This window comes from Falco cherrug, chromosome 2 (assembly GCF_023634085.1).
Source record: "Falco cherrug isolate bFalChe1 chromosome 2, bFalChe1.pri, whole genome shotgun sequence".
Lineage (NCBI taxonomy): Eukaryota > Metazoa > Chordata > Aves > Falconiformes > Falconidae > Falco > Falco cherrug.
The window spans coordinates 70,936,544-70,949,377 of record NC_073698.1 but is presented as its reverse complement, the minus strand read 5'-3'; the positions used below and the strand labels follow the sequence as shown (position 1 = coordinate 70,949,377).

At 37.2% G+C, this 12,834-nt stretch overlaps 1 protein-coding gene across 1 annotated transcript in view; it reads left to right on the top strand.

Annotated features, from left to right (window-relative positions):
• TMEM131 (transmembrane protein 131) overlaps positions 1 to 12,834 on the top strand; it is a 103,331-nt gene that overhangs the window by 9,576 nt on the left and 80,921 nt on the right. Inside the window, exon 2 of the mRNA XM_055701391.1 lies at positions 11,597 to 11,658. Coding sequence (XP_055557366.1) covers positions 11,597 to 11,658 — 62 coding nt within the window. The remainder of the gene's footprint in view (positions 1 to 11,596; positions 11,659 to 12,834) is intronic.

The window sequence follows — 12,834 nt, the reverse complement described above, 5'->3', positions numbered from 1 at the left end:
TCTTGCATAGATCACTGAGTCCTCAAAGGATTACGGTCTTTTGGTCAGGATTGCTACAATATTCTAGCTGGAGATAATGAGACCATATTTCACCGTGGGGACAGTCAGGGACTGAAGCAGATTCTCTAGAGGGGTTGTGAAATCTCTTGACTTTGGAGGTTTTCAAGGCCCTGCTAAACAAAAGCCTAAGCAACTTTGTCCCGGTTCAGTATTCACTGTGCTTCAGCAGAAGGTTGAGCTAGATGACATCTTCAGGTGCATTCCACACTAAATTGCTCTGTCTCTGTGTTTTGGGTCTCCCTCGTGATCTTTAAAGCTTGGTTGGATGTTGCAGTTTTGTTTGTCACAACTGACTGGAATAACCATAAGACAGGAGAATTGTGGGTTTCCACATAACTCCATGGTGAAATCAGTGCTATGGTTGTAGTAATTTAGATACAATTTAGGTACAAGTGGAGTTGTAACGGGATCCAGGATGTTTTGCCTGTCGCTGCAGCACTAAAGAAACATGGTCACAGAATAAAAGGAAAAACTTTGTTGGCCATTCCTTGTTTCTGTAGTTCTGCATCACATAGGCTTTATTTGTCCCCTAGTTTTCGTTCTTTCTCTTGAAAAATTTATTTCAACAAGAATATTTGTATCCCATCTTTCATGCAAAGGATAATATAGCCATTAGTTTCCATCTTTGCTAGCTGCTGGTAATATGACAATAAATTGAATTGTGGTTGACATGTTAATATACAAGATGTATTAAAGTAATACTTAACAATCTGCACAACTCATATATCAGAGGGAATGTTGAGAGATCTGGATATTGAATGTTGCCAAGTTTGGCTGTTCCTTTCTTGCCACAGAGGATATAGAATACTTGGTCCTTACTGGAAACCATTTCCTTCTTCTATGTTTGCTTTGGTGTTCTGAATCTGTGTGTAACATCAGTCTGTGGAGCCAGCAATGAGCAGACTAGAGGTACCAGAAATGACCATTATCTAGTGAGACCCTTGCCCCCAGCCACCTCCTACTTAATTCAGTGATAGAAAGCCCTGAGACTGCACTTGTCCTCTGAGTTGTTGCTCCTAAATATAAGAAGATAAGAAGGGTGTGTGTGTGTAACTTTTATATAGGTGCTTTCATATCATCATATAGCTTATCAGTTGCCTTTCTTGTAGCTTACCTAGGTCATGATCTGCCCATATAGCTTTGGCTAAACTGTGTCTTCCAAAATAATGAAAAGATGAATGAATTCCTTGGTTTTAGGGAAACCTGGTTATATCTGATGCTGGAGGAGAGATCATTGTCATTGACAGAGACTGAATCTTCGCAGGTGAAGTTACTCTGCCAGTGAGTACTACTGAATATCATTATTTGATAGAGGAAAGACTGGAACAAACCTCCAGTTCATCTGGGAAAATTTGGTCAGAGCACCAGTACTTGATAAGTCCCATGAATTTTTCCTTTGATTAAATTGAATTTCTCTAGGGAAAAAGACATTAGAGTAAGGAACTCAGAAATTGAATAATAATAATAAAAAATATTTAGCATTATGTAACTGTCCTTTAAAAGTACCTGTATTGGAAAAAGAACTCCTAATGCTGAAGGGCCATTTGATTTATCAAAGGTGTGCATATTTAGGCTGAGACTTGGTGCTGGGCATGTTGAAGTAGAAATGAGAGGTTATTTGTGAGTGAAGACTGTTTTAGTTAAGGGGCAACTTAGTGATGTGGGGTGATTGCAGTCTTTAAAGTAGAATTAGGTGTCTCTCCGAAACATATTTTGTAACTAAGCCTAAGGGTTTGGGATTATTGGGTGAAACTGTGATCTGTGTTGTGCAGGGTGTCAACCCAGGTCATCACAGCAGTTTCTGAAAGAGTCTGGCCAGAAGAGATTGTTTATTTACTTCTGAGGTAACTGCTTCCAAGGTATTTTGGGTAGCTGAACTGAATTTCTGCAGTTATAAACATACTGAAGCTTTTCATTTCCGAATACCTACATGCACCTTTAATTTCTTATTAATGTTTTTGGATTTTTTTCCCTAAAAATGGAATTCACCTGTTTTGTTTCATTCTTCTTGCCCTATATTTTATCTCCTTTCAAAACTTGCTGCAGTTGTTCTTCTCCACCCATTTCTTTTCTGGCTTTATCAGACATTGCGGCCAGCTTTTTCCTGCTGGCTGGTGTCCCCACGTGGCAAGTCAACAGACTGCTTTGCTGATCCATCAATAAGGAGCATTACCGCCACATCACTAACACTAGGGCTTTAACAGAGGCTTTTTCTACCTTTTCTTGACCTTCGATTGTTGTATTTATAGACTTGGTATGGTAGCTGATGAAGCATTATCTTGCTGCTGTTAACTTGTCCCCCAAGCTCAACAGCTATTTCCAGTGGATGCTGTAGTAACAGTTGCCCTGTGAGCACTGAGAGGGGGTGGATGCTGTGCTCCTCCCTCCCTATGATTCTTCTCTCCAGTTGTAATTTAGTCTTAACCAAGTTGAAAGTGTTATGCAGCAAAATCGAAGTTAACGTGCTGCCTAAGTTCCCCTGTTCTATAAATTCATGTAGTCCCACCCTGATAAGGGTCTGAAGAAAAAAAAAGGTGGGGGAGGGGCAGATCAGGGCAGGGGGGAGAGCTGAGCTCTGTCACTCAGCAGGGCACTGTTTCTGTGTCATAACATTGGTTAAGGTGAGTGATACAGTGCATTCTTTGTAGCAGGTAGCAAGGTGGGAGTAGGGCATTGAAAACCAAGCGTTGTCCACCAAGCAGAAGCTGTAGCTCGTACCTGATGGCATTCACATTGCCAGCAAGATGCTGAAATGTTGTGGGGTATCTGTCTGATGCTGTTGTCTTCCTGTTCTGTGGGGTTTTTTGAAAACCCTGAAAATCCCATCCTTCTTCCTCATTTCTACAGTGTAGAGAACAATTCTTGTGCTCTGTGTAGGTTTATTAAGGCCATTAATTGGCCTGGATATGTCTTTGAAGTAGTTATTTGCACTGTGTTGGCACAACTCATTTTTTTGAGTAACTGGGTTTTGTGGGTCTGTTCAGTGGCTAATTTCATATGAGTGCAAGTTTGGAAGGCTGATGTTAACGTAATAGTTACAATTATTGTCAGTTAATGCATTGTTCTCCTGAGGCTGCAGAATCTATGAACTGTCATTTCTTGTAAACTACATATTAAATGTTTCTATATGCTGAAAAGGTTAGAATTCCAGTAAGTCCGTGTTATCCTTGCACGCGTCAACTTGCAGTGCTACACGGGTAGTAACACTTATTGCCACAATTAGAAGTTTCTGAGCTAAAATTTGAGAACTGAAGTGTGATGATGATCTAAGAATAGTTTAGAGGGGCTGCTGCTTTTCCCCTCTGTTCTTGCAGGACAGATTATCTTGGCTTTGAGGCTAGTTCCAATTAATTTTATGCCTGTACAAGCTCACTAACAACAAATACACAGAACTGTAACCTAATCTAGCATATTGACACTTTAAAATATTTAAAATTGCCATCATTAGAAAGAATAAAAAGCCATAAATGGTATGGCCCAAAGCCAGAAAAAAAGGATGCTATTTGCAGATATTGCATTTCTCTTTAACTTTCTTTTAAAATTTTCCCTCTCTTTGATTCATGAGAAGATTTCACAACTGTCAGAAGTGTTGCTTTCTGTGGCTTGAAAATAATGTATGCTAAAGTCTTTCTCCAGATGAATTGTTTCTCCTTTCTCTCTCTCTCTCTCTCTCTTTTAATTTATTTAAAAACATGTATTCTCATTCATACCTCCTATAAAATCTTCAGGAAAAAAACAGGATTAGATACTATTTTCTTGGAAGCATTTTGGAGCCAGCAATTATATGTCTTTGGAGGAATAAATGAAATTATTAAAATGTTTTAAAATAAAGCAGCAACTTAAGGCAAATGTTTTAGTAAGTGTTTTAAAGCATCTAGCAACTTTTAACATAGTATTTGGCTTAAAAAAATTTTTAAGTGAAGTTTTATGATATTTATTGCTACCATCTGGAATTGATGGTTTTGGTCAATGGCTCTAGCTCAAGCGGATGGAGATGCAGATTTCTATAAGGTGGAAATACAGACTAAGTACAGAATAGGCACCTGAGAATAAAGGTATTTGAATAAATGATTCTCTTTTCTATCCATCTCAACCTGAAGTAATTTTCTGAGAAAAAAATGAATAAAAGGAAACTGCTAGGTGTAGTATGTGTTACCTTCAGTGAGCTTTTTTTGTTTCTAGGTATGTTTCTGTAGTTTCATTGCAAGGATATATCTATTACACAACCCGTCCGATCAGTGCAAACTCCATAAAAGGAACCTTCCAGCAGTTGCACCATTTTCTGAAGTGTGAAACTAATGGCATGAGGCAAATGTGTGTGTGAACGGCAGCTTCAGGATGGAGACCTGCTTTCTTCCTTTCTCAAACTCAGTGGTAGCTTCGGTGTCTGGGGACTGTGTTCTCAATCAGGATCATGCTGTCACTTTCTGTTTTGTGGCTGGGTTTAAAAACTGAATTCCTAAAAATCCGCATCAACCTTAGCTAAGGGGAAGAGAGATGAGTGGATGAATGCAGTGTGACAGCTCTCCTGGCTAGGAAAGTGCTTTGCTGTGTAAATAAGCTTGTCTTGTATCTGAAGTCAGAAATGATACAGGAGTAAGCTAGTGAAAGAGGTATACGCAGACTTATTTGGGTAACAGTGTATACACTCAAATTTACACTCAAATTTGTGCTGTTGTGTGCAGTAAAATATAAATTATTTGAAGACCTTCACCACCCACCCCACCCACCCACCCGCCACTGTGGAGCAGTGAGTTGTGCACTTGGGTATTGCAGTGCGAAGTGATTTACTGTCTCTGTTAAGCTTGTATTAAGTTGGGCATAGGTTGGTGCATATGTATGGATTATGTAAAGTCATAAAATAATTTTTTACAATCAGTAGTACAAAATGAGGTTTTTAATGAAAATTCTATCTTTTTATTATTTAGCTAATAGATTGCTTTTTCATTTCACATGATGACTAAAGTGCGTTGTCTAGGAATATTTCTATTTCAACTCTAATATGTAACCAGAAGATTAAAATTTGGCAAGCTGGCTTTTTCAGGAATGGTAATTAGGGGTTTTAATAAAAAAGATTTAATAATGTTTCTATGTAAAAATACTTCAAAATGACTGATTTTTGCATGTGATCTTTACTACTTTGTGTGTCTTTACTGTCTTAGTTGTGATGGCTCTTCCTGAGGTCTGTTGGAAAAAATTACTAAATTTCCCTTTGTTATGGACAACTGGAAAAGAAACAAGTGAATTTGCTATGTAAGTGCAAGAGGATTTATGTGGAAAGGAAGCCTGTTGGCTGGTAATCCTTTCTTGGAGCCTCTTGCCTGAGATCGCCAGCTCATAGGAGAATGATTTTTACATTTCCAGAGAACAGTCACCTGTTTGGACATAGGCAGACATTCAAGCTGATGGCTATGCTGACTCTCCTGTCTTGGAAAATAGGCCTGTCTTTAAACAGCATTTATTGTGTTGAACGCTGAACTGGGGTGTGTTTCTTGAGGCTCCCCAGACTTTTATATTCTTGAATACAATGATAATGGTTGCTTGCACTGTGGCATAATACTGGTTTTCTTTATCTGTGGGGTATTTAATTTTTTACAGTGTCATTTTCCTTTCATAAATGCTGTTATATCATTATATATCCACCTACCTCTATTTCACATGCTGCTTAGTTTTCCACTCTTCAGGATGGTTGAAACTGTGTGATTGCACATAAGCAGTTAATTGAGTCAAAGCTATAAAACCAACTTGTACAGTTTTAGTTGTGCTGTGTTTAACCAGTAGTGATACAAATGCTGTAATTACAATTGCATAGACAGAAGTGAATGACATTTAGCACATTGTAATTGGCTCGTGGTTATAGTTACCTAGAAGTGAGCTTAGTTATTAAATCAAAGCGTTAAAAACTGGACTTTAAAAAACTTAGTGTAAATTAGGAGAGGTTTAAATAATCAATCTGGCCCTATTTTAGTAAGTTGGGGCACTATTTCCAGAATTTGGAGAAAATTCATAGACTAGCTGATATATATTGTATAAATATAGCTTATAAGAAAATTAGAAAATTGGTTTAGACAAGAGTTAAGGGAGAAAACAGTTCTTGCAAGTATGTGAGAGGATATGTAATGATTAACATAAAAAAATGATTTTTATTTAAAAAAAATCTGTTTAATTAAAAAAAAAAACTGTGTTATGGAGTAAGAACTAAGTAATATTTCAGAATAGTGTTTTTATAAGCATGTATGCCAGAATATGCATTCCTGTTGAAATGAAGAAATTGACAGTGCCTATATGAAAGAAAAATGTGCAAAGCCATCTTAAAATTAGATCTCAGAGTAGGCCTTATAACCTGTAAACCATGGAGAATTTTTTTATAATTGTGCACCAAGAGTCTTGGCATATTCAGTGGTCTCGCATTACATGCAAACTTAGTCTGTTATGTGTAATTTGAGCACCTCTAAAGACTGGTGTTGGCTAAAATGATTTTGATAGTAAGTTCTGGTTTATTTTAGAGACCTGTAGGATTTTAAAATTTTCTTCTTGTTATTTGTTGCTTTGTTCATCTGTACTTTTCTTATTTTAAGCTCAAATATAAAAGGCTTGGAACAGAGACAGTTAAAATAGGAATATATTTGAGCAAAACTTGGCTGCGAGCTATATAAACTTGTGAAAAGATGCTGCTTAAGCTTTGAGGAATTTAAGTGAATTCAATGTCTGTTTAGGGCACTATTGTTTCCGTTTTTACTACTTTAGGTGTTTACCATCAAGTACTGTGATGTTATTGGAAAGGGCAGGGGAAAGGATTTAGAAATCTGCTGGTAATAATGACTGGATAGTGTTTTTTGCTGTTCCAGAAAGCTGTGCTTTAGGGGGTTAGGGGTTATGGCTGTGGTTGTGGGTTTTGTATTGTTATTTTTTTAAAGAGTTTGGAAAAGCTTAGAAAATGCTCTCCCTAGAAAAAGGTGTTTTGGAGCTAGTGGAAAGACTTAGATTTATAGATTTTTCTGATACCTTTCATGTGCTTTTCATACAAAAGCTGACTTAATAAAAAAAGTTGCCTTTTAAATGCTTGCAAATTGAAAACAAGCAGAAAATGAAACTTCTATTTTTATTGGGTTTAGTGGTGGGGTTTTTCTATATTTTTAGTGTTTGCTGTTGCTTATATCACTTCTGTTAATAGTGACGTATTGTCTGAAAAGAGGAAACCAGGATATGCAAGCTAGAAGCTGGAAAAATTTGACCCTGAAATCACTTAATATCCAAGTAGTGAGACTGAAATTGTCACAGATTCTCATGAGTCTCATAAATTTGCATCTTGTGGGATCTTGGAAGGATAAAGGTTTTCTGCTGAGAGGGATCTGTGTATATCTCTTAGAAGAAAATACCTGCTCAGCATAGGTGAGGAGGAATGGAGATGGTGATTCTTCTGGCTTAGAAATCTATACATGTGAAGCTTAATCCTTTTCCTTCTTTGGGCTGTGAACATGCTAATAACATGTAAAGTTTGACTAATAACTATTCTAAGCAGTCTTCAGGGCTTCAATTGCCTGTAGGGTCAGGAAGAAATTATTTTCCTAAGGTGTAATTTGGCTTCTTGGCTGCTGATTTGTGCGGTGGCAGATCACGCTGGGACAGCTGAGATGCTTCCTACCCCAAATGTTATGTTGTGCCCCTCTCATAGCAGTTGCCAGTCATGTGGCAGGGGTGACTGAAATGGCAGTCGGCAGGTCTTAATTTGCTGCAGTTTACTATTCCAGAGTATCAAAGTATTGGCTACAGTATTAGACTGATGGTAGAGCATGACGATATCAGCCCAGACTTTGGGAAGTTTTTCCAGAAGAAATTGTTAGGGACTTTGCAGAAACAGTCATCTTCCTCTGTAGCATGGGGAATGGTTCACCTAATAAAGCATGCCCAAGTGATCTCATACTTAATTGCTTGCAGAGTCTTTTGGCATTGTTAATAACCTATTCTCTATTGGTGACATACATATTTTGTGTAAAAGGATAGAGAAGACTATTTTTGGACTGGCACTGCAGAAGTTTATGAATTTACTTAGCTCAGGTAGTACAAGTGCTTCTAATTCTGGAGTGGGCAAATACCCAGAAGGAAGTGTGCTCTTCTTTGGGCACTGTGTGCATTTCACTTTGAAGAAGCCTTTGTCCTCTCTGTGGTCCATATTGGACAGTTTGAGAGCTGTTCTTACAGGGATTTGGGTGATTCTTTATGACTCATCAGTGGAGCTTTTTTAAAATGTAGTAGGCTTTGCCTTATTTGAATGAGGTGACTCGTTGCTTCATCCTGAATTGAGAGTCTGAGAAGTCAGTTGCAAAAACAGGCTTTCAGCTCACAAAGGTGTAGGTATTTACTTGGAATTTCCTTGCTTTGATGAAATAATTGATAAAGTAGAAGCAAAGACTTGAAAGTTAGTCTAAAACAAAGTGAAGGGTATAACCACAGAAACTTCATCACAGTCTCACTTGAGAAGTGACTGCTGTGAAATGGCCAGCCGCCAAACTTTGCCGTGCATCAGACTTCACCTGGCACTAACTGTCATCTGCTCTCTAAAAACATTTCTTAAATGATGTAATGATGAATGGCACTTCTATTTAACAATGTCATCCACTCAGAATGTTCTGTGACATCTGTTGCTTTGTTCGTAAGCTGCCGCAAAGACGAAGTAACTGAAGAGTGGCTGAGAAAGTGTTTGGGGTTTACAGAAGGGCTGCCTGCATTCAAGCTGCTTGTGTAGAAAGTTTTGGCTAGTTTCTGTGAGCGTCTGTGTGTGCTAGCCTTGTGGAAGAACCGTTGCTACTTTCTGCTCTTTGTATCTACAGTGTATCGTTTAAAACAGGGGAGAAGTGTTAGGAAAATACTAAGAATTTGTGATTTGATTAAATACGCTTTTAAGTTTTACTCGTTGGTAGATATGAATATAAAAAGCCTTTTCCTAATGATTTTTTTGTTTGTGCCTGATGTCACAGTCAAGTGCTGTTTTCTTTGTTTCCAAAACAAAGCTAGAAAACAAAAGAAGTCAAAAAGCCCAACCTCAGAGGTGCAGTTCTTTTTGACTATTAGGAAGGTGCGCTTGTATAGATAAAATCTTTTTTAAAATTGTCATCATTAAATTTGCAATAAATAAAGTACATCAGAAAGTCTAATTTCATTCTGGATTTCTCCCTGAGTTAAAAATTGAGAATTTACCTTCCATATCAGCTAAACTGTAACTTGATTTTTTTGCACAGAGCATAGGCATGACATTTCTATGGAATTGTGATTAGCTGTCATACTTTGCCTTTTAACCTGACATGTCAAAGCTTCATTTTTACTCTTGTGCTATGATTCGTTTATAGATAGGGTTTTTTGAGTGGTTTTAAAGACAAAATTAAACAGTGGCTTTTGAATGTCTTGCATAAGTATTGCCAGTTAACTCTGTAAACTCCACTTGTTCTTTGTTTCTAGGATTAAATTTAAACTGATGGTCCTACTCCAGTAATTTAAGTTTTAAAAGCCCAGATTTTCATAAGCTGTAGGACTTGATCTTGTAACAGCTGTTTAAATACTGTTCTGGGTGTTTTTCTTTTTTTTTTTTTCTTTTTTTCCTTGCCCTATGTTCTGTATAGTTCTTCAATATAAATGATTAACCAAACCTCCAATTCTTGGATTAAGGATGACTTTTGTTTCTTTTGGAAATCATTAAGATAGAACAATGAATGCACCAAAAAAAATTCTAAGATATTGCTGACATGACTGACTAGTACCGCTCATGCCACTGTTAATATTGCAGGGCATGCATATTGTTTATAATCTGACCCCCTGCCTCTTGTCCTCTGTGGTGATTTTCAGACTTCCACATGCACTGGGCTGCTTTCTCAGCCTGTGTCACCACACGTTAGGATTCAGAGGTATGGTAGCTTGAAAAGTAATTGTATAAAATGTTGTGATTTGGGATTTTGTTTATTTGTTTGGGTTGCTTGCATACCAAAAAGACTTTTGGTGATGACAGCAGCAACCTTTGTTTTATGTTAACTTTTACTTTTGGTCATATGAAAACATGGTTGTGGAGTTTGTAGCTTTTAGGAGAAGGTATCAAAATATGAGGGGAATCAGGGATGTAGACTGGATGTGCAGACAGTGATATGTTAAGTAGCAGATTGAATTTTGGGTGCTGAGTGAGGTTTCACTAAAGCAGTGAGGAAATGCTTGGGACAAATACATGTCAAAAATAGTGTTTCTTTGTGTGGTAAGTGACTTTACTCCTGTCTGCCAAGAGTGCTTTTTTCTTATTTCTGCTTTCTGAAACTAAGGTCACTTTTTCTTTTAAAATATCATATATAAAAGGTCACCAACATGGCCACTTGTAATACTTGTTCTTGTTAGAACACTGACTTTCAAAGTGGGAGATGAAGGTTTAAATCTCTTTTTTCAGACTGGGATTCAAATTCCATCTTCCAGAAGCGTACACTATGCTTCTGTGGGCTGGGAAATCTTTAACTTTTTCCTCTTTGTTCCTCTGAAGTTATTCCTCTTTGCAGAAAGAGAGGTGTGTTATCATACTCCCAGCTTCATCTAGCTGAATGGTAAAGGCAGTCATGGAATAAGGTCATAGGGTAGGGGAGGAGGTATTTATAGCGATTTTTTTAAAATACAAATTTCTGGTTTGAGTTTGTTACTGTATTTTATCCTAAAGACCTGCTCTGTGTGTTTGTGTGTGAGTAGTCTTTTGGGGAGTGAAATTTAGACCTCTCTGAACTTCTCTTTCCTTTTTAACTCATGTTCATTCTTGTACAGACTATTGTATTTTACAGGAAGGGCAATGCCCTTATTTCTTTGTCTTTAAAAGAAAGTAGCATCCCCTACATTATGAGAGGAATTGAAGAACAATTGCCTTGCCAAACATTTAGAGGAAATGAGTGGAGGAAGAATGCTTAATTTGAGGATCCTATATGTGATTGAGGCATGAACTTTTCATCGAGTTTAGTCATATGGTGCAAACACTTCTAAACTGTTCCAGAATTTGTTATGTTGCTGTCAAGATGGAGAGAGTTGTTGCCACACTAAAAATTAGGGATCAGTGTGAACGAGGCTTTCCAGATGTACAGTTAAGATTTTGGTTATATACATGAAACTGAAATTCCATTATTAAGTGTCAGAATTCTTTCTGGGCTTAGATGTATTAAACTTTGTTGAATAGGTATCCAGTCAGTCATATTGGTTGAAATACTGGGTTAGCTTGGTACAGCCAGCCTTTTTAGGGAACCAGGAAGAAGTTGTTCACTTTGGAGTTGAACATTTTTATGCCAAAAGACTGATTTGCAAAGTGTGATGCTTATTAATACAAACATCTTGGAATTGGAGCTCTTGGGAAAATCTGTATGACAGATTTGTGTTTGGTATTTTGTTAGAGACTCTTGTTACTGTGATTTGTCATAGCTCTATATACAAAACGTAAGGTACTTAAGATTTCAGATGTTTAAGTTACTCTGTTTAGTAACAAAATATTTTTCTGGTAGTTACTTAGTTTTTTTGTTTTTCTTTGCAGCTTTCATCCAGTCAGATGGCATAATAGAAATGCTACGTTTTGATGAAGGAGACTTATTGCAGGTATGTAGTCTGAGAAAATAATCTGAACTAGAAATGTTTCATCTTCTTTTTGGTAGCTGCTTTTTGAAACTCATGGGTGAATGGATTTTGAAAGTAAGCAAGCATCAAACTTAGGTCCAAAAACTGTTGGACCTTCTGGAGTTATTATCAGCAGTATACTTCGGTGTGTCCTGAGGTTCTGGTTCCCTGATCTTTTGTGTTGGGAAACTGGTGTTTACCACAGGTTCTGTCTGGCCTGTTTATCCAGTTGGGTTTTTTTTTTTTTTCCCTCAGAAAAACTGTGGGATGTTTTGTGTTTAAGACTCATCTTGATGTAGAGTTGGGATGTAATTGGATAGCACAACTAGAGGAACTGAGAAGTGTTGCAAAATTCCCAAATGTAAAGGCAGCCCTTCAGACCAAGTCACCACTGGCTTTAAATGAAGTTCAAATTACTGCAGTGAGGTAATTGCTGTTGCAAATATGGATTTTTCAGGTATAAAGTTGCCATTTTTTTCAGCTTTTTCTTGGTGACAGTCAAAACAGATGAAATGTTAATTTTAAAGACTACATGCTGATACTTTGAGATGGTGGTAGTGATTGGGATGAAATCCATAGCAACATGGCTTGATACTTGACAGCAATGTAGTTCTGAAGTTCTATTGACTAGAATTTAATATACATGAATTCTGTGGATTGTATTTATGTTGAGAATAGCTTCTGTTAAAATTCCTTGATGTTAGTCCTGATAGTTGAGAGGGAGGAGAGGAGAAAGGAGAAAGCAATTAATTGTTTAAATGATTAGAACACATGGTATGTGACTGTTTAACTTCTATTATTTACCAGTGCAGTGCTTGATTTACAATTCCTATCTCCTCTCTAGTCTAGAAGAGTCAACAAATGTAAAAGCTGCATAGTTCTGGGCTTGTGATAATATTACTCGTTTCAGATTTGTGAAGGTGTGTTTTTCTTTCTCACCCATCTACCTTGGTTGTGTGTTTTGTGTAGGTTTTTTTCCTTTCACTGCTTGGTCCCTAGTGTTAATCAAGAATAAGTTACTACAGATTTTAAGATTATAGTGTACAAGGATGAGATACTTAAAAATTATCTAAACTGATGACAGAAAAAGTTGCAGTTAACAGTCAAACAAACCCAACACCTCCTCCCCCCAGGAAAACACCAACCAAAAACCAAACC